This window comes from Falco rusticolus, chromosome 6 (assembly GCF_015220075.1).
Source record: "Falco rusticolus isolate bFalRus1 chromosome 6, bFalRus1.pri, whole genome shotgun sequence".
In the NCBI taxonomy this organism is placed as follows: Eukaryota; Metazoa; Chordata; class Aves; order Falconiformes; family Falconidae; genus Falco; species Falco rusticolus.
Window position 1 is genome coordinate 52,452,856 of NC_051192.1, and position 27,636 is coordinate 52,480,491.

Here is a 27,636-nt window from a genome sequence, read left to right on the forward strand (position 1 = left end):
TGAAGCAGAAAGTCTGAATCCCATTTGTAAACAAAAATTAGAAAGTGGACTTTGGTTTTGGCTGTGGCCTGGTGCTGTAGGGAGCATGCTAGAAAATGTTTGTTGGGAAAAGATGAAGCGTTGCATGCTGTAGCAGTGCATGTAGACTATATGATGTCATAGCTCTGGCCAAACAGTTCTAGCAGTGCACCAAGTGGGCATGGCTTATTTGCAGTGTAAACCATGTAAAGTGCTGTTCTGCCTGTGAAATGCATGACTTCTAGGGGTAGCTCCACAAATGTCACTTACTGCCCTCTCCCTTGTTAATGGCAGGAGCAGAACCGCAGAGGTCCCCTTCCCACGCCACAGCACGTTCACCACCACAGCCAGCAACAGCCAGTGCCCCCTCCCCGGGCCAGGGTCCTACCCAGCAGCTCAGGCTTGGGTGCAGTTCAGAAAGAGGTGCCTGAGGGAGGAGGCTGTTTATCTCTTTCTATGTCTTCCTTCATCCCTTTGCTAGAGAAGTAGCATTTAAAATTTGTTTCAGGCTTAAGGCAATGTGAAAGTCAGAGAGCGTGCAAGTTAGAGAGCCGTGTGCCTCATTCAAGACTTGCTCTGTACCCAGCATTGACTGTTTCTGCTCCTTCACAGCCCAAGCTTTGTACCAAAGGATCGAACCTCTGCAGTACAGCTAAAAACCTGAAATAAAAATGAGGTCACAAATATAGGCCAATTACCCATGCATCATGGAACAGGAAATCTTGCAGAACAGCCTTTTTCTTTTTTGTTTGCTCATCTCCCAATGTGGTTTGCTCTTGTGGCCTTTGAATTTGAAAATAAAAAGGATGCATCCTGACTCATGCTGTTGTTTGACAATGTTCTTACTGATCACCAAGGATCTGTCGGTCATGGGAAGCAAACTGAAGACTGTCCAGTTGCATGGTCTTTTGCAATAAATACTGTCTATACATTTTCTCATAATTACTGCACTTTTGCTCAGGTTGACTGCTTTTTTTCCGCACAGTAGAGTCCAATTCTGCTAATGAATCATTTTATTGTTACTTGATCCTCTCTGCGCTGCCTTGAGGGGTTGGGGAAGTGAATTGAAACAAACTTTCAACAGGTAGGAATATAAAAGAGATCATCCAGATCAAGCAAACCTAATCAGTCGGAGCTTACTTTCTCCCTGCTTGGTTCCAACAGTATGGGAGTCCAGAAGCTGTGATAAACTGCCCACACAGCTAAAGACAGACTGCTTTCTTGAGTACAGCTGATCCTTTTCTCCCCTGGCTTTTGTTCTTGATGTGAGTGTTTAATCTAAAACCACAGTAGCCTGTTGTTTGCTACTGACCTAGGGCGTGCAGTTATTTGGAATGATCATTACTGAACTGTGGTCGTTATTTTAACAAATATGGTATTTCACAGAAATTAATGCTACAGCTGTGGCATTGCAGAAAAAGCTCTGATGGTGGAGAATTTGCCAGGGATCTGGGGAAAACAGTTTTACCACTCGAGGTATTGCCCACCAGTGTGAAGGTGCTGAGAGGATGGTCCCCACTGAGCATTCTGGCGGGGAAGGAGCAGTCCCTGCACTGTGCGCAAGGCTGCACCAGGGGAAAAGAATTTAATGGTGTGATGGAAAACCTACCGAAGTGACTAAGTGCAGGGACACTGTCTCTTGTGGCCATGTGTTAACCTCTACCTGCAGAAAACTGCACAAGCACAGATTTGTATCTAGTCTCAGTTAGGCACAGAAAGGAGGTATGAAGGGCAGTGGAGGATCATCCAATGTGTAGCTAGAGCCTGAATGGTCAGTGGTGAGGCAATGTGGGGCCAGTCCTGAAGTCCTGGTGGAGCATGATGAGGCAACTCAGGCCCTGTAGTGCAGAGCCTTCCTTGCTCTCAGGTTTGTACAATGGTATTAGCAAGACGCTGGGGTATTCCTCCTTCCCATTAATTTGATGGGTTGTGGGAAGGTAAAAGCCACTGTTCCGAGCAATGCCCTCTGCATTCGTTAGACTGTCAGACTGGGAACTCAGCCACGCTAAGCACAGCATAGGTAGCCACGATATGGTGGCTTAAAAAGTCCCTTGACATTATTTCAAGCTCCTTCCCTTTGTATATGGTACGTTTCCTCTTTGGTTTCCTTTCTGACTTTCCTCACTTCCCTTCTTGCCTTTACTCCCCCATGTCTCCTACTGGATCCCTCTCCCTCTGTTGTCCCTGCGTTGCCCCTTCTCATCCCATCTCCTCCTCAGCTCCCAGTTGCACTTGGTTTCTGCAAGGTGACACAGCAAACCCAACAGATGCAGCTGTGCTCCTGCCAGCCACCCCTGCTCCCAGCACCAGGAGAAATTACTTTTGTCTGAAGATGGTCCAAGGAAGGGCCATCTAGTCCTTATGCCACCGACCCACATCTCCCAAGGTGTGTTCACAGGTCTGCCACGGTCACTCTGGCTAAGCTAAGCCACTTAATGTTTCTGTTTGCCAGGTCCTCAACTGTAAAATATGGGTGGATGCCCTTGCTGCAAGCCAGCCATCTGTCAGACCGTACAGCTTGTGAAGCTCATTACATCCCTGAGCACCACTAGTGCCCCTGTGGGTTTCCTTCCATGCTGGGCCAGTCACCCTGTTCCTCTCCGACCCAGGACAATGGTCTGTCATTACAGCTCTGCTGAAAGTGAGATGGTTTGTAGCTGACCCACTGTTTCAGTTCAGTCTGGGATAGGTCTGAGGAGATGGCAAAGCTATTGCTCCGAAGGAACCGAAACCCACCCTGGTGATGATCCTAGCCTTTAGAGCAATCTGGAGAGGAGAAAGAGAAAGGTAACAGGCTCTCAATGAGAGTAAAGACAGTTCATACTTCTGTATGTGGGTGGGAGGCCTCACTAATATATCTACTGGTCTTCTCAGGGTCCTGGAAGAAAACCCTTGAATTGCCTTCAACTCAAGCAGAAGACTTGGGTTTCCCCCTAAGAACACTGAACGAGTACCTGAGGAGCTCAGCAGTGGAGACCTGCACTTTTGGGGGCACATTAAAGCTGCTGTGGGGTGAGAGGAGATGCAGGCAGACTGAGAGGTTAACCATTCAGGAGGTGCTGCTGGCAGAACTGGGCACCCCAGAGACATGCTTAGAAGTCCTAGTGCAGGGGAACTGCTTCAGAGACTAGTCTGAAGTTCAAAGCATTTGAGTGGGATAGGGATGGAAGAGACCCACCTTGAGAGCAGGCTGGGAACTATCCCAGGAAGAAGCTGCTGTCTACAAGAGCATTAAAGCCTCAGTATGAGCTGGATGTGAAGGTACTCTAACACAGACTGAAAACCACCCTGGGCCCTGCAGGACAGCAGAGAGAGAGAAGTTGAAAGACATGTAACGTAGGATGTTGCCACCTCAGATATAGCAAGATAAAGCTGGAGACAGTGAGTGAACTCTGTATTTATGACTATTAAAAAAACCAGGTCTGACTCTAGCCTTTTCCAATTATTAGAATAATGAGATTTCAACTTCAGCAAAAATTATCTGAAGCCCTCTCCAAACCAAAGCACCCTTAGTACATGGCTTAGAGAAAACAGAACTCTCTCAGCTTCTTTCTTCTTTATTCAAATAGCAGCTTTTTATTTAACATATGATCAGAGGGGAGCTGTTAAGAATAAAACCTTGTACTGCCCTCAGTGATGGAACATCTTCCATAGTAGGAGCTTCGAATAACTTGTAACCACAAATGTCCTATTGCTTCTAAAAATGTCTCAGTCTAACATTGCCTCACCTTTTACAATTTTTGTTGCACTCAGCTGTGACAGAAAAGTAAAATTGGTGTAAGCAGAGGTTACTGCAAAGTTATAAGAAATCCTTTGGCAGAGCTGCAAAAACGCTGGCTTTTCCTACACACCTTTTGTCGCAGGCCAGAATGGCCTCACACTTACCCTCCATTTCACTTAATCAGGCAGGATCTACGTTACGTACTTGAGGGCTTCTCTCCTGCTGCTGGTGTGGCCTCCGTCTCACCCTTGGTGAGCAGGGTCATGCAGCTGAGAAGTTCAGCCTATCCCTTATCTACCACACCTTGCACGGAGAAGCGTCTACCTGAATATTGAAGCTTTGCAGCTGGTTCACATGATGAGGAACCCGCAAAGAGATAAATTACTATCACAATACCATATCATAACAAGAATTTGTTTCTTGAGTCATTAATCCTGCCATCAGTTCCACTTCTGTGGAAGACCCAGGGGAAGTTCTGAATTTGGAGGTGTAGCTCACAGTTATCGGGCAGTAGCATCTCAGTAACAGAGGACATGAATCTAGTAATTACAGTGCAGCTCCTTTCATAGTTACTTTTCAGTAATACCATTAAGTAAGGCACCATAGTGTAAGTTCTTTTGTTGTATTTTTTTGCATTACATTTTTTAAGCAGCCCCACATTATCACTTTAGAACTTCCAGGAACCTTCTGGCTGAGGTCAGCTAGTAGGAATCCATTCCTTTCTCTGGCACAGCCAAGGCACGGTGCTTATCACATAAAATTGCTGGGAAAATCGCAGCAAAAATCCTGTATTAGTGGAAGCTGTTTGCCTGTTTTAGGAACACTGAAGTATTAACAACAAGGATTCTTTGACAAAGGTGTGAGCCAGCCTGTGCTAGAGGTGGTGTTGATCAGGCTGGTTGGATAGGTCTGGCAGCACCTGAAGGGGAACAAACCCCTCTAGTCCTGCTGCCTGTGTTTGCCGTGGGAAGTGGCATTACATCCTTCTCTTTTGCAGCCATGTAGGCCGAGACCTAGAAGTCCCCTTCCCGCTTGTGCTGGGACTGGTGATGACAGGGAAGCAGGTTTTCCCTCTGTCCTTACAAAAGGCAGTAGTTCAAGCTCATGTCACGTACCACCTGTATATTGCAAAATGGAAAAAGGAAAGCAACCTCCCTGGACACACACACTGGCTGACAGTAGGTTGCTGTGTGAACTTGGACATGAGGAACACACTCCGTTGTGAGGCTGGGTGATGAAGACGTCCCCAGAGACCTGGCTTGGCAGGGAATGCCAGTCTTGACATCAACGTAACAGAATGTAACAGAAACCTCTTTCTGTTGGACAGGCAGAAGGGGGCTGCTGAAGGATGGGCTGCTTTATGCACCAGCTGCAGCAGGGAGACTCAGGCATGACCAACACGCACAACACATTGTGTCCTGCCAGGAAGATGCCATTGTCCCTCCAGAACCATGCCAGAGTGAGGCGTAGGGGATCCTTTCCAGACTTCACGTATCACTGTGGGCTAGTGTGGGCAAACCTCACCTGTGTGGGTGAGACCTTCCCTCTTGGTCACAGGTGGGAATGACAAATCTCATCAAGGAGAACCCTTTTTCCACAAGCAGAGGGAGGGGAGGCAAGCTAGACCCAACTCTAGTTAGGACCAAGGTCTGGGCTCTTCTTGTGGCTTTTGCCTGACCCCCGAAAGAGTCAGTTGTGTTTGCTAAACAAGGAGGAAATTCCTTACTTGGGGGAAAAAAAACCAAACAACAAAACAAACCAACAAAGAGAATGAACAGTTTTCTGTTCAAGGTAAGCCAGCCACCCAGAGAGAAAAGCAAGTGCCAGAGCCCAGGAGAAGGTAGGGGACCGCTGCCTGTGGCAGCTGCCATGTGGGCTCAACTGTCTTTTGAAATCTGACTGAAAAACACCTTTGGGACTACGCCCACATTTGGAAGTAGGCAGAAATCTGAATGTCTCAGGAGACCGAGGTCTTCCCTGATTCAGACGGGGCTGAAGAGTCGATGCTGCAGCGTTAAATGAATCACAGTGGTTAGCAGTGGGCGCGTTGACCCCGTGCCTTCATTCTACACTAATGTTGAGAAGTCAAGGAACGGATTACACAAACTTCATGTAACCAACATTGCTTTAAGAAACCAATTACAGTTCTGGATTCTGGCTTTGTACCTTCGATATGAAAGGGTAATCTGCTAAATGGTTCTTGTGATGTGTGCCTCGAGAGTTAGGGTACTTAGTCCTGGCACTCAGGACTGAACAGAGAGAGTATACTCGAAACAAATGGACAAAAAGTGCAGAGGAGCAGCATCTTTGCCTTGATGACTGCTAGCAGGTAGAATGATATGACTGGCTGGACCAGGTCTCATTCCAGCATTTCAGCTAACAAGGATCAGAGGTATTTTGGAGAGAAACTGAGCTTTGAAATAGGAAAAGGGATATTGTGCCTGTGAAGTAATCAAAGCAGAAGACTGCTGGCTCAGATATTCCCAGCTGAAGCATGATCTTGACTCCAAACACAGACTGGTGAGGTCAGTTGAATATGGACAGAAAGATGCTTTCAGGGTGAAGAAACATGTGTCAGATAGTCCTCTCTGAAGGGAGGAACTATGCTGGGGCATGCTAAGCGTGGTTCCTCCCTGTCCCTCTTTGTAGGAGGAAGCAGATAAAGCCAAGACTGCTTTGTGTGAGGCCACAGAGAGCAGCCATGGGGAGCTGCTGCAGATTCTGGTGAGGGTGTCCCTGCTCGTGTCTGGGTGGTGATTCCTGGGATAGGTGCTGAAACATTGGGGCAGTGAGAGCCCACTAGGGATGAGTGAAGGACTGATGCAAATCTGGATGTCTGCCAACTGTAAAGCATGACACCAACCCTGGTCAACAAAGTGGGAGGAAGCTGCAGCGGAGCAGGGAGTGGTTAATATTAGCACACTTCCCTAAATCTCAATGGTGGAGGTAACCAAAACATCCTGGGGAGGAGGGAGCATGGGTAGCTATCAGTTGCCAGCTTTCTTAAGTGTGTCCTCACGAACATCCATGCTTTTTCCCTTCATTAAAGAACATGTCTGTGCTGCACAACACAATCATAGAAACATAGAGTAGTTTGGGTTGGAAATGACTTTTAAAGGTCCTCTAGTCCCACTGCCCCTACAATGAGCAGGGACATTGACATGAAGAGATGAGCAAGGTGCCTGGGCAGGCATCAAAAGCGATCTAACTTGGAGCAAAATAAATGGATCTTTTAGGGACTGTACTGCATCTGACACCTGAGCTATCTGGCATAGCTTTGCACTGGATAGGAAAGATATACTGAGGGACCTGTTAAAAAGTCTTGGGCTTGCTGCAGATGGAGAAGTTTCCTTGCTACAGCCAAGATCCATAACCAGGTTTTTGGTTTTCTGGTTTGTATTGGTTTTGCATGGCAAGGTGTTGGTAGCGGGGGGCACAGGGGTGGCTTCTGTGAGAAGCCGCCAGAAGCTGCCCCATGTCCGATGGAGCCCATGCCAGCCGGCTCCAGGATGGACCCACTGCTGGCCCAGGCCGAGCCCATCAGCCACGGTGGTGCTGCCTGTGGGATAACGGATTTAAGAAGGGGGCGGCAAATTATGAGCAACAGCAATTGCTGCTGGGGAGAGGAGTGGGCCTGTGTGAGAGCAGCAGCCCTGCAGCCCCCAGGCCAGGCCCGGAGCGGCAGGAGGGGCTCCAGGCCCGGAGCAGGGGTTCCCCCCCAGCCCGCGGTGAAGCCCAGGCTGAGGCAGGCTGTCCCCTCAGCCCCGGGAGCCCGGCAGGAGAGATATACCTGGCTGTCTGGGCCAATCACCTCCTGTTCTTTGCTATCCAGCCTGCTGCCCTAGAGTATTATTTCAGTAGATCTAATATAGCTGTGCAGCATGGTTCTCCAACGTACCTGCCCCACAGCGTTATGGGGTGCCTCTCTCAGTGTGGGCTAGTTTATATTTATAGAAACAAACCCATTATCTCTCAACAAAGAGATGTAAGGACATGATTCCGTTCTCTTACAGTACAGAATTAATTGACAGCAGTTGCCAGATGGCTGCTTCTGCAAAGAAGTGATCAGTAATGTGCCTCCTGTTACTTCTATGGTGGGTTTTTTTATTTTTGGGTTTTTTTACCAGCTCTGTAATCACAGTGGAAAAATCAATTTTATCAAAGCAGTAACCACCAGTAAGTGACTGCATGCATGAAGGCCTGGAGATCAAATGATAACAGCAGTTGCCCACTCCTAGAAAGGAAGTGAAAGGTGAACTATCTGCTGCAGTATGAATTCTAAGAGCTGTGTTAGCTGTTTGTAGCAGAGGATCCTGTGACAGCAACTGCTCTCCCTGTCATCTGCATGGCACAGCACCCCAATGTGCATTAACATTCCCTCCCAATCCACATGGAAATTCATGTGTATGCTCAAGTCTCTAAAGGGACTGAGGTACCTAGCTTCTGTTGACCACAGCAACAGTAAAGTGACCAATACATTTAAAGCTTATTGCAAGCAGAATGATTTAAACATGTGCTTGACTATGACACTGATCCACAGCTGACCATAGAGAGGGTCTGTGATTAGGACACAACTGCCTTCCTATACCAGTGGCATCTCAGTGTTGACAGTTTAGGAACAGTAACTCCTGCTGTACAGAAAATCTGGAAGATTTTCCTCCCTGCAGAGCAATCTCTTGTGAGAGTTTTTCTTCAGGTTGCCTCAGATTATAGGTGTGGTTAGTGGTTATAGCCTACACTATGGTGTAGAAGTAAAGTAAGGGAGTCATTATCTCATTGAAGTGGCCGGCCAAACCCCCTAATTTGTCTTTACAACTGGGAAAATTACAGTCCACCAGCTGAAAAGCAAGTGCTGCGTCTTGGTTCATACAGGAATAAAGAAATCTCTGAGCTGTATCCAGCTAATCCAGGGACTGCATGTTTTGCAGACACAATTTCAAATTTCATTCTTCCATTTCAGCATTTGTGTGTTTAGTTGAGGGCCAGGATCCCAGATGCCTTAAAATTTCCATACTACATAACCAATTGCATCATTAGGTATATAAACACTTTTTAAAATCTATTTTTTTGCTCTTACCCTAGCCATGAAGGCCACTGCTGTGCGAAGAGAGGTCATTGGGGTATTCCATGGTTGTGGGTGTCTTGTAAAAATAGTCATATAACGAAAGCATAACTCTAAAAAGAAATCAGGTCAATGAATTCAACTTGCTCAGGTTGAAATGTCAGTGCCTGGGAGTACAGGCTGATGACAGGGTTTGAGAAACTACTTTGGTAGTTATTTCAATGAGACGTGAAACAGAGAGTGAGTGACTGAGTGAGCAAGAAAAAAAAGTGTTACCGCAATGGGTATGGTCTAACTACAGCATTAAAACCATAGCAATTATGTCAGCGACTGCATATTTAACTCTGCTTGTCTCTTTGCATTGTGTTTGCAGCATTTCTGATACAGAAACTCACTTGTCTTCTACAGCCTAATGTAAATTAGTCATGCATTGGCAGGCAATTCAGCAGAACTTTCTGGCAGGGGACCATTTACTTCAGCAAGCAGCAGTTACTTGGAGATACTTTGCAATATTTTGTCTTCTTTATAGTGATACATTTCATTTAAAAAAATTAGATCCACTTTAGCAAGAATCTAGCTTTAAGCCTTTGAGTGTAGCTGCCGTGTTAGGCTCGGTCTCATAATGACATATTGTCTAAGTGTTGCAGTAACATGGGCTTAGTTACATGGACTTAGTTACATTGACCCAGACGGGATCAAAGAATGTTGTAATAGGTACTTCTAATATGTAAAACTCCACTGGGCATGGGAGACACAGGAATGAAGCCACTTTCCCCCTCCGTGACCTCAGAAAGGACATTTACAATGAAAGCAATCATGTCCCACTGAGAAAAGAAAATATCTGGGTGATGCACAGCTGTATGCAAAGCGTTGTGCAGGTGATGGAGAATAAGGGACTGGGACTCGTGTTGCACTTTCTTCCTTGTGATTTCAGGAACAATTATGCATTTTCTGGACAGTAAAACAGTTTCTTGTGGGCAGAGAATGCAGATAAGTGAGATTACAAGTGCCTGGCATCTTCTTTCAGTTGTCCCTTGGCAATGCACAGGTTGTATGATTCTGTTCATCACTGTAAAGTTTCATTACTTCTGGCATAACCTTGGGTCATGGTTTCACCAGAAGTGGTTCTTAAACCTCTAAGATCAGCAGCTGAAGGGCAATAGTAGAAAACAGACCAAATATAATTCAGGTAAAAGTTCTTAAATTAAAGGAGTATAACTGACAGCAAATAGTCTGCTAAAATTGTTTCTTAATGGAAAAAAGCATGGTTTCAATAAAACAGTTTTCCTGAAGAATGCCTTTAGCTATCCCTGAAACATTTTGATGAAAAATTGAAATGTGTTAATTGGAAATTGCTACTCTTATGTCTCATGGGGGTTGTTGTTCCTTATGAATTCCAAGACTTTTCCTGCCTAGGCTTCTGTGAGACCCTAGGCCATGGAATGATGTTACTCATTGCCTATTTTATTCAAAGCAAGGAAATGTAGTCTGATTGGTAAGCTCAGAATAAAAGCATAAACAACTGGATCAGAACTCACCTGTTCATCTTGGTGCTTTTTCTGAACTGGCATTTTTGCTGTACAAACTTCCATCAAAACTGTCAACTTTTTGTTTAAAACTCTTGTTTTCATTAACGTTTTCTCAAAAAAAATAAAGTATTTTAAACCAGCTTTCCTGAAGCCAGTGATTATCAATGGGAGGATACACTTACTGCTCACTATGCTTCTTTCTGGAAGCCAGGCCAGCTCGGAACTGTGCTGGTTCTAAGAAGTGATGCTGCAGTGAAGCAGAGGAGTGCTCTGAATATGACTGTGCTCCTCCTTCAAAAATTCCACGTTCAGTCTAAGAAGAAATTACCTTTGAATCTTTACCATTTTCACATGACCAGCAGACTGTTTCCCTTCAATTTTTTGGTTTCCCACTGCTTTCAAATTAAATAGCAAAAGCATTGGTGGAAGAAAACTGATGGATTGGGAGGTTTTACAAATGCAATCATATGTCCCAGGCTAGGGGCAAGACCTAAACATTGATTATACAGTCCCTCTCCTTCCCAAGTGCTCTACTGACAACTGCTACCCATTAAATCTCCTAAACCCTATCTTCTCCCATGGCAACAGCCCTGTAGAAGGCCTTTAAGAGGGCTCTGTATTCTCTAACTGGTTTGACAGAGGTGATCAAGTAATTATCAAGTAATGATGGATGCCAGTCAATGCAATGTCAGTGCTGGTTTCATGCTATTTCAGACCCTCACACCTCATAATGTGTGAGGAGGGCTGCACCTGGCACGAGGGGGGTAGGTGGAATCATGTGGGAGGGAGGCTGAAAATAGGAACAAAAAAAGATCAAAGGGGAAGGAAGTGAGTTGTGCTACAAATTTTAATGCGGGAGAGAAATTATGAAGACAACAAGAGATGGAAATAAGAGAAATCTAGAAAAGCTGAACAAAGAAAGAGGAAGAAATAGGGAGAACAAAAAACTAAATACAGAAATACCAAAACCAGAAAAAGCATGTTTGACAGGGAGTGAGAAGCCAGATGCAAGTAAAAGAAGGAAAGTTTGGAAGAATTAATGAGAAAAAATATATTGATAATATAAGATGGTAGTGTTAAAAAAATTAAATAGGTAATATAAACAACCTGAATGTAAATGTATAGTTTACATTTTGTAGCCCGAAAGAATAAGAGAGACCAGAACCTCAGCTGATGGCTAGATTTTTGCATCAGATTAGGCTGATCCAAATTTAGCTGAATGAACATTAAAGTAGGATGGAACAGTGGGGTGGGGTGTGTGTGGGTGTGTGTGCTGCCTTTCTTTGAGAATGAAAAAATCCCAACATCCCTAGTCATTCCAGAAGAAACATGTGGATTCTGGAATAATTCAGGTGGTGGTTTTGTTTTCCTTATCTTTCAATATTTTCTTTCCTTAATTAGTGGTGGCAGAAAACTAACATGTGGTAAGACTTGAGAAACCACAATAACCATATTAGCTAAACGAGAGTAGATTTCCTTTCAGAGCTCTAACACACAAACAAAAACTAACTGTATGTGGGAGCTTCATTTGCATAACATGCAGATTTTCAAATAGCTAAAAAGGAAAAAAACCCTTTCCACTTGCCACAGTGCGAGGGTGAAGCACAAAGTGTCTGCAAGGAAGGCTGTCTGGGCTTTGTAACTGGGTCAAAAGAAAACGTGCTAAGAAGGTAAGTTGGACTGGTTAACTTGTATTAATTTTGGCATTCACCTACATGGTGAGTTCTTCACCTTCTGAAAGACTGTTCTCATGGTGAATATTGAATATATTGCAGACTAAAAGCACGAGATACATTTAAATTAGGAAACAGCTAAATACTGAACGAGATGAGCAATAGTTTTTGTAATGGATAAGCTAAAATTCTGATCTATTTTTTAATTAACCCTAAAAATTCTGATTTATCTTTTAATGACTCCCATTCCATGAAATTGTATTGATAATATTCAGCTGCTTCACAGCAGTATTTTAGTATTGTAAAATATTAATATTAAAATATATTAGAATATTTTAGTATTCCAAAAATAGGCTGTTGTCTGAGAGGGATGCTAGAAGCTGTTGCTAGTAGCAGAAGTGCTTGTTTGAGTATGTACTGCAATCATCACGGGCCAGGTTAGTGATCTGAAGTCTCATACATGTTTGTAATACAGAGGGAATTTCTACTTCTGTTACTCTTTATTTGCTGCTTACGTGACTGCCATGATCTGGGTTTGTGTAATGAAGTTTGTAGTCTGCAAGATGCAGATTCATCTCTTCAGTCCCAGAGTTATGAGAAAGAAGCACTTAAAAGGCCCACAAGGAAATGGACCAAAATGAAATATCAGCAATTTCCTTTACTGACATAGAATGTGCTTCTACTCTGAATTTGCTGTTTTTCACAAGATTTGAGCCCATGTTTCAAAATGTCAGACTCTGCGAGCAGGAATCTGTGGTTTGCTTCAGGCAGCATTTAGATAGAAAGTGAGTTCTTTGAAAACAGGATCTAGGCTGTCATAGCATTGTCAATACAAAAAGTATATGCACCTCAGCTTATCAAGAGTAAATGTAGTGTTCCTTACAGCACCTGAGGGACTAAAAAGGATTTAAAAATTAAGCTTGTATTTTCTTTCCATGAAGGTCCAGAAAATACCTTATGAGCCTCATCTGAAGCCCAAATCAAGTTAATTGGATGGTTTCCTTCACTACATTTTGACATGCAAGTAACAGCAAGTTAGCAAAAGAGTACAAAAATGCAGTTTAAAAAAGTAAAAGCCCCTCTTAGCAGAGGTTAAAAAGGTGACCTGAAAATGTGTGAAGTTTTAATGATGGAAATTGTTATGAATTATGAAATAAATAATACAGTGAAAAGAACTTCACTATTGTGGTTAAGGATGTCTGGAAAGATTCACAAGATCTGGGCACCTTGCCAAACATCTAAATGTAGAAAACCATAAAACAGTGCAATTGTTTAGCACCTTCCACGACATCATTGCTCATGCACCCTCCCCACTCACGCCCCTGCCTCTGTGCTGCCCTCTTACATTGATCAACAGCTCAGCTCTCCTTGCTCATCAGCATAGGCCAATTAAAACATAGGTGTTCTTCAGCAACTGTGGCAAGTCACTGAATCTGGACTGCTTCAGACAGTTAAGATACATTGCAGAGCTTGGTGGCTGCTAAGAATACAAGAACTGTCCCACAGACCAAAAGTCCATTCAGTGCCATGTCCTGCTTCTGAAGATAGCCAAAGGCAGACAACTGGAGAAAAGAACATCTGCCTCATGACTTGTTCTTTGATATCTTTGCAACTTTCAGGAATCTGTCTTTTGACCATTACTTCACCCTTGGTCCTCTAACTGCAGCTGCTATTTTGATTTATTAATAGAAACTTAAAATGGAGATAATATTAGTCGTCTGCTACAATTGCTTCTGTTGGCCTTCTGTCTTTACCTTTTTCTTCTCTGCCCTGAAACTCACACATCTTCTTTCCTCCATGTAACTGGACTTTACCAAACCATATTTCCAATGCTCAACTACTTTATGGATTTAATCATAACCTTCCCCAGATCTGTGATGACAGGGAACAGTTTAGTCCAAACGGTAATAAGGAAGCCAAATAAATCTTAGAGTGAGCTCATGGAAGTTATTGTAGTCACAATCCAGATAGATTTCATACTTTTTTTTTTGCTTTGCATGCATCAAACAGTGAAGACTGCTTTTCAGCAGCAACAATGAAATCATGCATGCACTGCGTCCACATATGCAGAAACACATAAGAAAAAAACCAGACTCATATTTCAGGATTTTAAAGTATTTCTGTGTTGTTCCATGCAAATATGTTGGGATTTTGTCATAGCTGAAGTCAAGATCTTGGATCCTATGAAAATCATCTATCAAGAATGTGAAAGTGCCTGTTTAAATGATTACGTACCATTACTTTAAATCTACTAGTCACATTTTGGCACTATCCAGCTTTTTTTGTTTCATTCACTGGGTACAGTTAGCAGAAAGCAGCACCATACTTAGGCTGCTAGGGAGCCCCTAATATTGTGATACACTCAGTTCTGAAAAAGACAAGCATGACACCTATCATACGGCATTTCTTTTAGATACAGCGTTCTGTTAATTTAATCATGCTTTACAAGGCTGCCTATATTAATGCCATCTGGTGTCTGTAACGAGAACACAAGCTGCAATGGAATGTTCACACACATAATTTCTAAAATAAATAAGTTTGAAGGGTTTTTTTACTAGTTTTTGGTTTTGCTGCTAATGCAAACATCTAAGTTGTCAGAAATTAAGGTTTGGAAAAGAAATATTTATAGCATTTAAAATTAAAAAAACACAAAATGAAACATTTTCATGTCTAGTTCCAACTGACTTTAGCAACAGACCTGAACAGTGTGCACACAAACAGCAAATGTTTGTGTCAAACAGGCAAATACAATTGCATTTTCCTTCTTTACCTGGGCATGTGCATGTGTTGTGTCCACAGTTCAGGCAAAATATTTGGATAATGTCAGCCTTGAGACAGATCAGATTATTATTTTTTTCTTCAGAAAACAGCTATTACTCAATTCAGTAATGAACACTTGTCTCAGTTTTGCAGTTCTACTCTAAGTGATCTTGTTGATTTAAATGATTAATGATTAAACTGCTTATCTGCATGACGTTAAGTGCACCCTTTGCAAAAATAGGCCAAAATTCAGAATGTGTTCTGAGCACAGTGACAATTACCATCCTACTTTTTGTGATTCTAATGCTAGCTTGATTGTTAAAAAATAGTATAATTACATAGGTAGCCTAATTAGTAAATTATTTGCCTCCAGCTTGCATGTTTCCAGCATAGATAAGGTTAAATATTTTCCTTTGCATAAAAAAGCAGGTTGTTATTATTGCTTGTCAGGAGGAAGTGATGATTATTTCAATTGAGCCCTGTACCTTCAACTGATGCTGTTATTTCTTGGTTTTTGCATTAAAGTGTACTCCTGTTGAGGCTGCTGGTAAATGTGCTTAAGGCAGCCACAAAAGAATGTAACAGAATCACACATCCTCTTTCACCTGCTCTTCAGAGAATTTGCAAATCTGGTAAGTACTAAAATAAAATAGGCAATCTATAATGTAAGTATGTGTGATGAATGTATTAAACTGAGCTCGTTAGTAGGAGTGTAGTTACAATGGTGGAGAATACTTTAAAAATACCTATCAGTTCCTTCCAAGTACTGAGAATTTTTTTTCTTTATAGAAATCTATCTTCTTCCTGAGTTATTTCTTTATCCATTATACTTTGCTTGTATAATTGAAATCATTATTTTGTATTCAAGTTTGTAGTTTAATCTTACTTTTGAGTACACACATATTGCTTTCATAGTGAGAAGAAATATGATAATGTGGATGAAGTGAAAAAATAGCAAGCATAAAAATGCAAGGCTTATATATTTAATATTCAGAACATAAGCTTGTGTGTACATGCACAGACATGTGCCTATATGTAATATATAAACAATGTTAGAACACACACCTGCCCCCTTATATATATGGAAATATATTTTCTATAATTAACTAATACCTTAATGTTAATTAAAGCCATAAATACGCAAGTTATAAATTATAAAGGTGCCTACTGAAAGACTCTTAAAAAGATTTACATTGAAAAGAAAATTGTGTTTATAGGAGTTGTGATTCAACTTCCTCTGCAGCTGGTGCATCTTCTTAATAACTTTGGTGAATACTGTTTCAAAGCCAGAAAAGGAAATCAGCTCAAGAGATTTAAATGAGGTCCTCAATCTGATCTCTGCAATTCTGGTTTCAGTCTGAGTCTTTCTTGACTACTTTCGTACCAGCCATCCTCAGGAAGCTTTTGCTGGACAATGGAAGTCCTTTTCTGAATAGAGTTGTGACTGGCAGTGCCTTTGTGAATTCCTGTAGCGTATAGGGAGGGTATGCAGTTCTTCCATGATGAACAGTTGTGGTTCCCTACAGGCTTTCTGCTGAGCTAGTTTGAGAACTAGGGAGCCCTTCTTCTAGGGCTAATCTGAAGAGATCTCATTTCTTAGCCCTCCTTGCAGGCTGTAGGAAACACCTGTGCTCCCTTTCTTCTAAATGCCCCCACCCTGTCTTGTTCCTTCTACACTGTCCTGGTTTCAGCTGGGACAGAGCAAATTTTCTTCCTAGTAGCTGGTGCAGTGCCATGTTTTGGGTTTCGTGTGAGAACAGTGAGCACACTGATGTTTTTAGTTGTTGATAAATAATGTTTATACTAAGCCAAGGACCTTTCAGTTTCTTGGTCCCTGCCAGCGAGAGGGCTGGAGGGGCACGGGAAATTGGGAGGGGACCCAGCCAGGACAGCTGACCTGAACTGGCCAAAGGGGTGTTCCATCCCATAGAACATCATGATGAGTATATAAACTGGGGGATGTTGGCCAGGGCCTCTGCTTGGGGGCTGGCTAGGCATCGGTCAGCGGGTGGTGAGCAACTGTATCGTGCATACTTGGTTAGGGTTTTTTTTCCCTTCCTTTTGGATTTTATTCCTCTCCCCTTCTCGCTCCTTTTCATTACAATTGTTGTTGTTGTTATTATTATTTCAATTATTAAATTGTTCTTATCTCAATCCTTGGGTTTTACCTTATTCCTAATTCCCCTCCCCATCCTGCTCGGGGTGGGGGGGCAGTGAACGAGCGGCTGCATGGTACTTAGTTGCCAGCTGGGGCTAAACCATGACATACACGTTACACTAATGTTTGGGAGTGGCTTTGGCTAAATGGAGTGAAGAGTGAATATTTTACAAAGAATATATGCTGTCAGGGTCTTTCTGTGTATTTTAGCCATGTATGTCCTAGAAAGATCTGACTGACAGATACCTAGAAAGGTATTTTTCTTGCAACAATAAAATAACAGTTTCTGGAATAGTACCTTAGACAGGTAGCCTTTCAGTGCTGTGTAACTGAAGAGTTACCGCAGTTGCAGCCAAGAGCAAAGGGTAACTGGAACACCAAGGAAGGCCATGAGTGTCTGACTGGATGTTATCAGGGGAGGGTAAAGCAGCAGATGGAGACTAGAGTTGCTCAAAGATGGGCTGGGGACCACAGCCCCAGCTGAACTGTACAGCTTACCTGCTTGCCTTATATATCTTTGCACTTCTGAGAGGCACTTTAAATGGTTTAAAGCTTTCTTCTGAAGGTGTTCAACTGCTTTCAGGCTGTCAAATTCCTACAGCTGCTAAAAATCAGCTTTGAAAAGCCAGCAGAGGAAGCTGGAGAGCTGGTTAAAGATTTATTTAAAGGGCAGGAAAGCCAGAGAAGCTGTCACGCTTAAGCAACATCATATAGTGTGGGTCTTTACCCATCTGCAGCCCTCTGCCATGAGTCAGAGAGAGTCTCACCCTCATTATGCTTTTGGAGAATGTTCAGTCCTTTCCCTCCCTCAGTTTCCCAGTTATGTCTGGACCACATCTGCCCCACTTTTACAGGTTATCTGTCTGTCTCTCTCTTTCAGAATTCAGGCAATTCCAGAGCAGGGGGGATTTGTTTATCTAGACCTAAAGTCTAAAGTTGCCATTCACAGCCTTTGCAAACATGGGACTTCATGTCACCCAGTCCCTGCAGTCACCGCAGTGCTGGGATGTGCTATTCCTGCGGAGCGGCTAACGGAGAGGAGGGCTGAGCTCATGCCAGGGAATGCCGAGGAACCGAATCTCCTGCCTGTGGGTTCCTGTGCACGGTTAAACAAGTCATTTAAGCCCAGCTTCGTGCATGTGGCATCCAGAGGCATGTTCCCCATTTTATCTATCTGTGACTTTAGACTCTGTGGTCTGATTTGCAGAAGTCTGAGCCTGGCTGCAGCCAGAGTCAATGGCTTTCCTTTATGTAACTGAAATTCTTTATAACACTAAATATGCTTAAAAGCGATGGTGGGGGGCACCCAAGCAGGCACATACTGTATTGACTCAGAGCCCAGGCTCCTTCTCTGTAAAATAAAGGTAGTAACACCTTGTCACCCCAGGGTGTGGTGCAAATTAATTAATTACCATTTGTAAAATACGTAGTTATCAGAGCGATAAATTGAGTTGTTCTCTCAGCCTGTAACACACAGGCCCATGCACTAAACACATGCACCCCGGCGCTCTCCACCCGCCTCACGGGTGCGATACGACAGGGCAAGTGATGCGAAGTGAAAAGTGCTGAGATACAGAGTAAAAAAATAAAAATTAAAATAATAATGCCACAGGAAAGATTAAAGCGCCGCCAGGCAGAGGCGAGGCGGGGGGCGGGGCGCTGCCGGCGGGAGCTTCCAGCGCGCGGGAGCCGGAAGCAGCGCGCGGGCGGTCCCGGGGCGGGGGATCGCGGGGGGCGGGGGCGGCACCCCGGGGAAGGGCCCGAGGTCCCGGCGGGGTGGTGGGCGCTCGGCTCGGAGTTAAAGCCCACCCAGCCGGAGCTGGTGAGGAAGGAGACGGTACAGGTGGTGGGTCTAATGTGAGCGCCCTGACTCTTCTCCTGGGGAAAAGGTAAGTGCCTGGCTCAGGTGTGTGCGGGCTGGTACAACAGGTGGCCGAGTTGCAGGAAAAAGGCTGCCAGTATCAGAGGTCCCAGGCGGAGGTAGACAGGTGGTTTCAGAGCTGTGCTCCTGTAGCAGACACCACAGAGAATGAGGCACCTTGGACCCGCGTGACCCGCAAAAGCAGGACTCCACTTCGGCGGCCACCCTCCTGCACCACAACCAGGAACAGATGGGAAGCTCAAACAGCTACAGACACCCACGAGCAAGGTCTGCGTGGAGATACTGCCCCAGCAGCACCGTGGTTACTGCAAAAAGAAACGTGGGGTGGGCGCAGTGGGTGCCTGTGTCACAGGGTGCTGAGGCGCCCATGCAGCCACGTCAGGTTTGCTGCCCCCCGGGAGCCGAGGTCCGAGATGGTGCCGAGAGGGTGCCGCAGCTTGTCAAGAGCGCAGACTGCCATGCACTGCCACTCTTTCACCTGGGCACAAATGACACCATAAGCCGGAACCTGGGCAGAATCAAGGAAGCTTGAATACAAAGCTCTGGGGATGCAAGTGGCTATGTACTTTTTAGGAAAGACGGGCCAGCAAGGCAAGGTGGTGGGGCTGCTCTTTATGTGAGGGAGCAACTGGGATGTATCGAGCTCTCCCGTGGGGTGGATGCAGAACAAGTCAAGAGCTTATGCATAAAGATTCAGAGACAGGCCAACACAGGGGATGCTGTTGTGGGTGTTTGCTACAGGCCACCTGATCAGGAAGAGGAAGCCAATAAGGCCTTTTACAGACAGTTGGAGCTAGCCCCACTGTCACAGGCCCTGGTTCTCATGGGGGACTTCAATCACCCCCATATCTGCTGCAAAGACAACATAGCTAGGCACACACAGTCCAGGAGGCTCCTGCAGAGCATTGATGATAATTTTTTCAATGCAGGTGGTGGACAAGCTAACGAGACAAGGTGCACTCCTGGACCTTGTACTCACAAACAAAGAAGGACTGGTTGGGGGCAGTCTTGGCTGCAGTGACCATGAGATGGTGGAGTTCAGGTTCCTGTGTGGAGGAAGCAGGGCAACAAAGTAGGACGGCAGACCTGGACTACAGGAGAGCTAACTTCAGCTACAGGAGGCCTCATCAAGGACCTCCTTGCAGGAATCCCATGGGTCAAGGATCTAGAAGGTACAGGTGTCCAAGAGACCTGGCTAACATTCAAGCATCTCTTCCTCCAAGCTCAAGATAGGTGCATCCCTATGAGTAAGATATTGAGCAAAGGGGACAGGAGGCCTGCATGGACAAGTAAGGAGCTTCTGGCAAACCTCAAACCGAAGAAGGAAGTTTATGGGATGTGGAAAAAGGGACAGGCCACTTGGGAGGAATATGGGGTGTGGTCAGAACATGCAGGGAGGTGACCAGCAAAGCTAAAGTCCATTTGGAATTAAATCTGGCAAGGGCAACAAGAAAGGCTTCCTCAAGTACATCAGTAGGAAAAGGATAGCTAGGGAAAATGCGGCCTGCTGCTGAATGAGGTGGGTGCCATGGTGACAAAGGACACAGAGAAGGTGGAGTTACTGAATGCCATCTTTGCTTCAGTCTTTACTGCCAAGGCTGGCCCTCAGGTTTCCCAGACTCTGGAGGCAAGAGAGGAAGTCTGAAGAAATGAAAACTTCCCCTTGGTCAAGGAGGATCATGTTGGAGGTCACTTAAGCAAACCTGACACCCACAAATCCATGGGCTCCAATGCGATGCACTCCCAAGTGCTGAGGGAGCTGGCAAATGTTATTGCCAAGCCATTCTTCATCATCTTTGAAAGGTCATGGGGAACAGGAGAGGCGCCTGAGGACTGGAGGAAAGCCAGTGTCCCTCTAGTCTTCAAAAAGGGTAAGAAGGAAGACCCAGGAAACTACAGGCTGGTCAGCCTCACCTCCACCTCTGGAAAGGTGATGGAACAGCTCATCCTGAACATCATCTCAAAGCATGTGGAGGAAAAGAAGGTTATCAGGTATAATCAACATGGATTCACCAAGGTGAAATCACACCTGACCAACCCGATAGCCTTCTATGATGGAATGAGTGGATGGGTTGATGAGGGGAGAGCAGTTGATGTTGTCTACCTTGACCTCTGAGAGGCTTTTGACACTGCCTCCCGTAACATCCTTGTAGGTGAGCTTTGGAGGTGTGGGGTAGATGAGTGGACAGTGAGCTGGATTGAGAGCTGGCTGAATGGCAGAGCTCAGAGGGTTGATCAGTGGCGCAGAGCCTGGCTGGAGGCCTGTAGCTAGTGGTGTTCCCCAGGGGTCACTACTGGGTCCAGTCCTGTTCAGCTTACTGATCAATGACCTGGATGAGGGGACAGAGTTTGTTGGTGATACAAAACTACACCAGGAGGCTGCGCTGCCATTCAGTGAGACCTGGGCAGGCTGGAGAGTTGGGCAGAGAGGAACCTAATGAAGTTCAGGAAAGGCAAGTGTAGGGTCCTGCAGCTGGGGAGGAACAAGCCCACACACCAGTACAGGCTGGGGCTGACCTGCTGGAAGGCAGCTCTGCTGAGAATGACCTGGGAGTTCTGGTGCACAGGAAGTTGCCCATGAGCCAGCAGTGTGCCCTGGGGGCCAAGAAGGCCAATGGGATCCTGGGCTGCATTAGGAATAGTGTGGCCAGCAGGTCGAGGGAGGTGATCATCCCCCTCCACTCTGCCCTGGTGAGGCCCCATCTGGAGTGCTGTGTCCAGTTCTGGACTTCCCAGTTCAAGGGAGAGAGACAGGGAACTATTGGGAGGGTCCAGTGGAGGGCTGTGAAGATGATCAGGGGACTGGAGCATCTCCCTTATGAGGAAAGGCTGAGAGAGTTGGGCCTGTTCAGCCTGGACGAGAGGAGACTGAGAGGGGATCTTACCAATGTCCAGAAGTATCTTAAGGGTGAGTGTCAAGAGGATGGGGCCAGGCTCTTTTCAGTGGTACCCAGCGACAGGACAAGGGGCAACGGGCACAAACTGCAACATAAGAAGTTCCATCTGCTGCCCAGAGAGGCTGTGGAGTCTCCTTCTCTGTAGACATTCAAAACCTGCCTGGACACAATTCTGTGCAACCTGCTCTAGGTGAACCTGCATTAGCAGGGGGTTGGACTGGATGATCTCCAGAGGCCCCTTCTGACCCTGGCCATTCTGTGATTACTGTTATGGAGTGTACTGAGGTAGTGCTGTCTATTTGCTTCGTATTTACCTCAATACACTGATTGCCATTGTCATACAGGATTTCTGAAAGTAAAACTTAATTTACTTTCATTTCTTGTGGTGTAATTTGTGAAGTAAAAGCCACTTATTGTCATATATTTTTATTAGCTGTATGAATAAACATTCCATATGTAAGATTGTGCTTTTAATGGTACTGATACAAACCATCCACTTTCCCCAACTGCATTGCGCTTGCAGAGATGTGTGATTTGTTGAGATGCCCCTGTGTAATGTTGATATAGTTGAAGTGAAGAGATTCTTTGAATAAATGTTTTATTTCCAATTGTGTTTTTTCTATTTGTTCACATTTCTTGTGCTGGTTTCCCAATCCACTTTATTTTCTTTTCAGAAACTCTTGGGAAGGCATTTTGAAGTTATTCTTCACATATTTTTCTTTCTGAGAAGTGTACTGCCAAAATGAGTTTTGTAAGTACTTAATAAACTATGTTAGCACATCAATAAAGCAATGAATCTGGAAGTCCCAGCTCTTTGCGGCTGCTGGTCCAAATGCCCTAATCTCAGGAGTGATTAGCTGAAGGGGGGGGTTCTGACAGCAGAGTTCACTGTCGAAGCACACTGTTTATTGGGTTTGCACTCACCAAATATAACTACAGGTTTGGTGTTTGTGGAGCAGGTAACTGTCTGAGGCTACCCATCCTGGATTGTCTGTCTAGCTGAGTGGAGAGAATTAATCATTTTTTGGGCTTAATTTAGCCAAGCTAAGTTAGTATCAGCTAGAAAGCCCTGTTCCTCTCCCTTGATGTTAAAGGAAGCCTAGACCCCCTACTTCAAATCCAGACTTTTATACTGTAGAGTCTTCTGTGAGGACAGACTAATCCTTTCTGCATAATGTATTTGAAGATGGAGACCTTTGGGCCATCCAAAAAGATTATCTCCGTGTTCATAACTTAATTAACATTTTATGAAGTTCCCTAGTTAGTTCTCACAAGTCTCCTCCGCAGTGTTAAATGCATTTGTAATTGTGGTGTGTGTGGTCAGTGGAAACAGTGTAAAACACGTAGTGTGTGTGGTCTGTCTTGAGATGAGTTTGATACAGACTTGAAGCTGAGACATGGAAAGGACTGAACAGAAGTATTACAGTTATCATAAGGGAAATGTCATTTCCATTTCAAGTCAGCAAGCCATATAATACTTGTATACTGATTTTTTTGAAAGATTTCCAAATGTATGACTTTGTTATCTATCATCTTTCTACTATATAGAAATTAGAGCACCTATGTGTTAACTGATGATCTTCTTTTTTACAGACAGAGCCTCGCACCACAGATTATCAATATTATTCAGACTATGCTTCTTTAATCACACAGCCTTGTTCTAAGTTGGAAGTCCGGAACTTCACAAAAGCATTTTTGCCAGTTGCATATTCATTAATTTGTATCATCGGCCTAGTTGGTAACATCTTTGTAGTGATGACCTTTGCTTTATATGAAAGAACCAAGTCCATGACGGATGTGTACCTCTTGAACATGGCCATAGCAGACATACTGTTTGTTCTCACTCTCCCACTGTGGGCAGTGAATTATGCTGCTGACAAATGGATTTTTGGTGATTTCATTTGCAAAATGACAAGAGGTATCTATGCAATCAACTTCAGCTGTGGCATGCTGCTTTTGGCCTTTATCAGCGTGGACCGGTACATCGCTATCGTACAAGCAACAAAATCATTTAAACTCAGGGCAAGAACACTCGCATATAGTAAACTCATTTGTTTGGTTGTGTGGGCATCATCAATTTTAATCTCTAGTTCTTCTTTTCTATACAGTGAAAGTTACAGCTTCTCCGTCAATGAAACCAAACAGATTTGTGATCAAAGATTTGACAGAATGTCTGAAAGCACGATGCTGAAATCACTGCTGCTGTGTCTACAAGTTGGATTTGGATTTTTTATACCTTTCATATTCATGATTTTTTGCTATACATTCATTGTCAGATCCTTACAACAAGCTCAGAATTCAAAAAAAACCAAAGCAATCCGTGTGATCATTTTAATTGTAGCTGTTTTCCTAGTTTGCCAGGTACCTTATAACATTGTTCTTCTTTTGACAGCTGTAAATATGGGCAAGATAGACAAATCTTGTGACAGTGACAAGATAATGGCCTATGCAAAATACACCACTGAAGCCATAGCATTTTTACACTGTTGCATGAACCCTGTGCTCTATGCGTTTATTGGAGTGAAGTTCAGAAGTTATTTCATGAAGATAATGAAGGACCTATGGTGCATGAGAGACAAAATATACCATAAACGTTGTTCAAAGACAAACTCTGATATTTGTCATTCAAGACAGACTAGTGAAATTCTGACTGACAATGGATCTTCATTTACTATGTAATACAATTTGAACTGTATTACTGAAGGACTCTTCCCACTGAGCAACCTAAACCAGTGTCACTGTGCCTGTGACAAGTCATTTGGGCTTCTCTGTAACTCTAAGGGAGCTCCAACTATCTACAACTTCTTTCAGGAAAAGAAATAAGATAAAAGAGTAACACTGTACTGTGGAAAACTGAAATCTTATTTACCTCTCTCAACATTCATGCTCTTCTAAAGTGCACTTTCTTAGAATTATCAGGAAAGTGAAGTTTACAGAGGAACCCTCCTTGTTTTCTAGGGAAAATGGCATCTCATCTGTCCTACATCACTGAAATATCCCTAAAGTACTACATAAATTAATCAAGTTATATCCAGGCTCATTCTGTTTACATTTATGTTATTTCTGTTAATTACTGCTACTGGAAATCCTATTTAAGTGTAGGTTTCCACTGTGCTTCTGTTACAGAAAGGTCACACTGTGACAATACTGACCTAAAGAGATGGCATTTTGAGCAAAGCACATCAAGGAAAGCAAACAGAGAAATGAAGAAACAGGGTTAAGGCTGCTGACAGAGCTGGGCTTAGGGGTTAGGTCTCGTGAGTCTTTGCCCAGTTCTACACTCCACCTGCTCATCAGGAGTTGCTTACACCAGGGATGAGGCTCATCAAAGCCAACAGTGACAGGTCTACTAAACAGAAAATTAGAAAAAAAGAAAATTATTAATCAAAGAGAACACTGAAATATCTACTGAAATTATCTTCTGAACAGAGAACTTTTTTTTTTTTGCTTGAGAGATGCTTCTCTTCATTGGCACAGGATTCAGATGCTGGAATCCATCAAAGCTGATAAGCTGGTGAATATCTCTGCGAAAAGTTGTTTCTTTCTAGCTGAAATCTCTTCACACTCCGCTTTTAAAAAGGCAACAAACTGTACAGAACCGCAGTTATTCCAACACTTCTTGTTGGAACTTGATTGGTGACAAAACATGATGCATTTCTTGGTATTTAGCAGCCATTAGCAAAGTTTCCTTAGGAAAGGATTTTCTAGCACAAATCTGCATATATAAAATTTGCTTTATTTGCTTCAGAAATTATTAAGGGCTATATCTAAAAATGAGACCATAATCTGGCTTAATTCAGACAGAATTTTTAGTGAGTCAGCATTTGGCTCACTATGAATATAGAAATATTTATAATAAATGCCATTAGTTTTACCCAGCTGTGACTTTTCAGCAAATCCTCAGTGGATCTTCTACTCATTGAGTGAGCTTCACCACACTGTAGCAGTCATGATGGGATGGCAAAGTAGACAGGAGCAGGAGCTGGAGGGCAGAGGGGCAGGATGGATGAGGGAGGAAGAGCACCATCGTTTGTCGTCTGCTGAAGTACCTACCAGCCCTCTGGAGTTCCGCTGCAATGCGAGTGTAAGCCATGATGGTGTCTGCATTTGTTGTTGTGTGGGACATTACACTCCTACGGCTGTGTCAATTAATGCAATCTGCAGCTTGCTCTTTACCTTGGTGGTTTTGGTTTTTTTAAAGTTCATGGCTGAAGAGACAGCAGAGCTGGGATCACTAACCATGTCATTCAGTGGCAACGCAAAAGGTCAAGAACGACAGTGGTGGAGCTGAAGATCCCTTGAGGAAGGGCATTGATATGGCATGACACGAAACTAGTGCTGCCTTGGCAGGTGCAGTCCAGCCTTGTTTACAGTGCAGTGTGAGGTTTTTAAATATCAGCGCCAGGTGTGATAAGGATTGCATATATTTATCATGACTGAATAGCAACTTAGGCAAGAATCTGATACAAAATTATGTAAGTGCAGATGCATGCATTTGCTGTATATAGCACTGATGATTTTCTGGAAGAGGATTTGGCAAATAAAAAATGAAACTGAAAAGGAAAAAATCCCCTCAGATCTAAGAGTTTCTTGCTACATGTATTGCCTTGAGACATTCTCTTATTCAGTGCAAAATCTCCCACACCTGAACAATGTAGCATCTCTCCCTCAGAGGCTGTGTGAGGTGTGCCGTAGGGCGACATGTCCATGACTGGAGCTCACTGGGTGCTATGGCGGCTCTTGGGCAGAGCCCCGCAAGGCTCAAAAGACACCCCCACCCTCCCACCGGTCCTGCTGCCGTGCCTGCACTGGCCTTCAGCCACTGAACACCTCAAGCACTGCCCTGATGGCTGCCGGGCTGGGGTTGAGGGGTGAGACGGTGGCCGAGGGGCAGTCCCTGCCCCTGTCACTGTCACCATCCCACCGGAGGGGGCTCACTGACAGACCCTGGGCAGAGAGGGAGGGCCCTGGGGCAGGGCGAGTGCACCACAGCCTTCATGGAGGCGTTCCTGGCAGAAAGGGCATCCTCCCTTGGGGTGAGGGAGCAGGGGGAAGATAGCAAAGCTCTGTCCCGCAGGCTGGGACCTTCCCCAGGGAGAGAGGCTGCCTCATGGGTCACCAGTCCCTGGCAGCTGTGAAGGACCCTAGAGATTTGGGAATGATGGTGGTGGGACACCTGCCTCATGCGGGAGGCAACACAGCCTGCCGGCTGCTGTCTCGTGGGAAGGCAAAATGCTCACTGGAAATGATGTTGAAAAGCAGAAAACATACCCAGCTGTTCCCTGATTCCCACGGGTGAGGAGTGTTGCTAAGGGAAGGGGAACACGGTGCTTCAGCTATGAGTTTTGTCAACGTCGAGGCCTCACTAAAAATCCTGCTTGAGGTACAGCCAGTGCAAATGATGGCCCTGTCTCTGGAGAAATGGGGTGAAGGACAGGACGGGCTCTCAAGGGGCTGCTGAGCAGGCAGAGCCTCAGCTCCAACCCACGGCGTGCTGGCTTTCTTACTCCAATTTTGAGGGCAGCTACAGAATGGAAGTATGGGTGGCTACAAATGTAATTGACATTCAATACCTTCTTACCATTTTTTGTGAAATATACCGTAAGGTAAAAGAGCAAGACCAGTTCAGAGCGAAAACAGCAGAGGGGAGCCCCACTGCTCAATGTGCAGCAGTGGATGGGGTGGCCACAGTGGCGGGTTGGCCAGTGGATGTTGCTGACGGGCCCCCAGATATTCTGTTTTCCTTCGGTGACCATGTCACCAGAACTGGCAGGTGAGCTGGGGTTGGTGTTGGGAGTTTAGGACATGAAAAGAGCACACATATATAGGAACTTGGGTGTTACTTTCACTGCTTATGAAGTAAGTTTTCAGAGCTTGCTATAGATGCTGCTTTTTATTATTATTTTCATGTTGTGGTAGCTGTGCAGTACACTGCA

At 44.5% G+C, this 27,636-nt stretch overlaps 1 protein-coding gene across 4 annotated transcripts; it reads left to right on the forward strand.

Moving 5' to 3' along the window:
* Positions 1-11,921: 11,921 nt before the first annotated feature.
* CCR6 (C-C motif chemokine receptor 6) lies at positions 11,922-25,084 on the forward strand. 4 transcript variants are annotated; one of them, XM_037392839.1, is made up of 4 exons: positions 11,922-12,000; positions 15,289-15,395; positions 22,375-22,451; positions 23,294-25,084. In XM_037392839.1, the coding sequence occupies exons 3-4, from the start codon at positions 22,443-22,445 to the stop codon at positions 24,377-24,379; spliced, it is 1,095 nt and encodes a 364-aa protein (XP_037248736.1). In that variant the 5' UTR covers positions 11,922-12,000; positions 15,289-15,395; positions 22,375-22,442; the 3' UTR covers positions 24,380-25,084. The 4 variants fall into 4 exon arrangements, with proteins under 4 accessions (XP_037248736.1, XP_037248735.1, XP_037248734.1 ...); XM_037392838.1 differs by lacking the exons at positions 11,922-12,000; positions 15,289-15,395 and adding exons at positions 18,664-18,810; positions 19,733-19,959; XM_037392837.1 differs by lacking the exons at positions 11,922-12,000; positions 15,289-15,395 and adding an exon at positions 18,664-18,810.
* Positions 25,085-27,636: the final 2,552 nt, after the last annotated feature.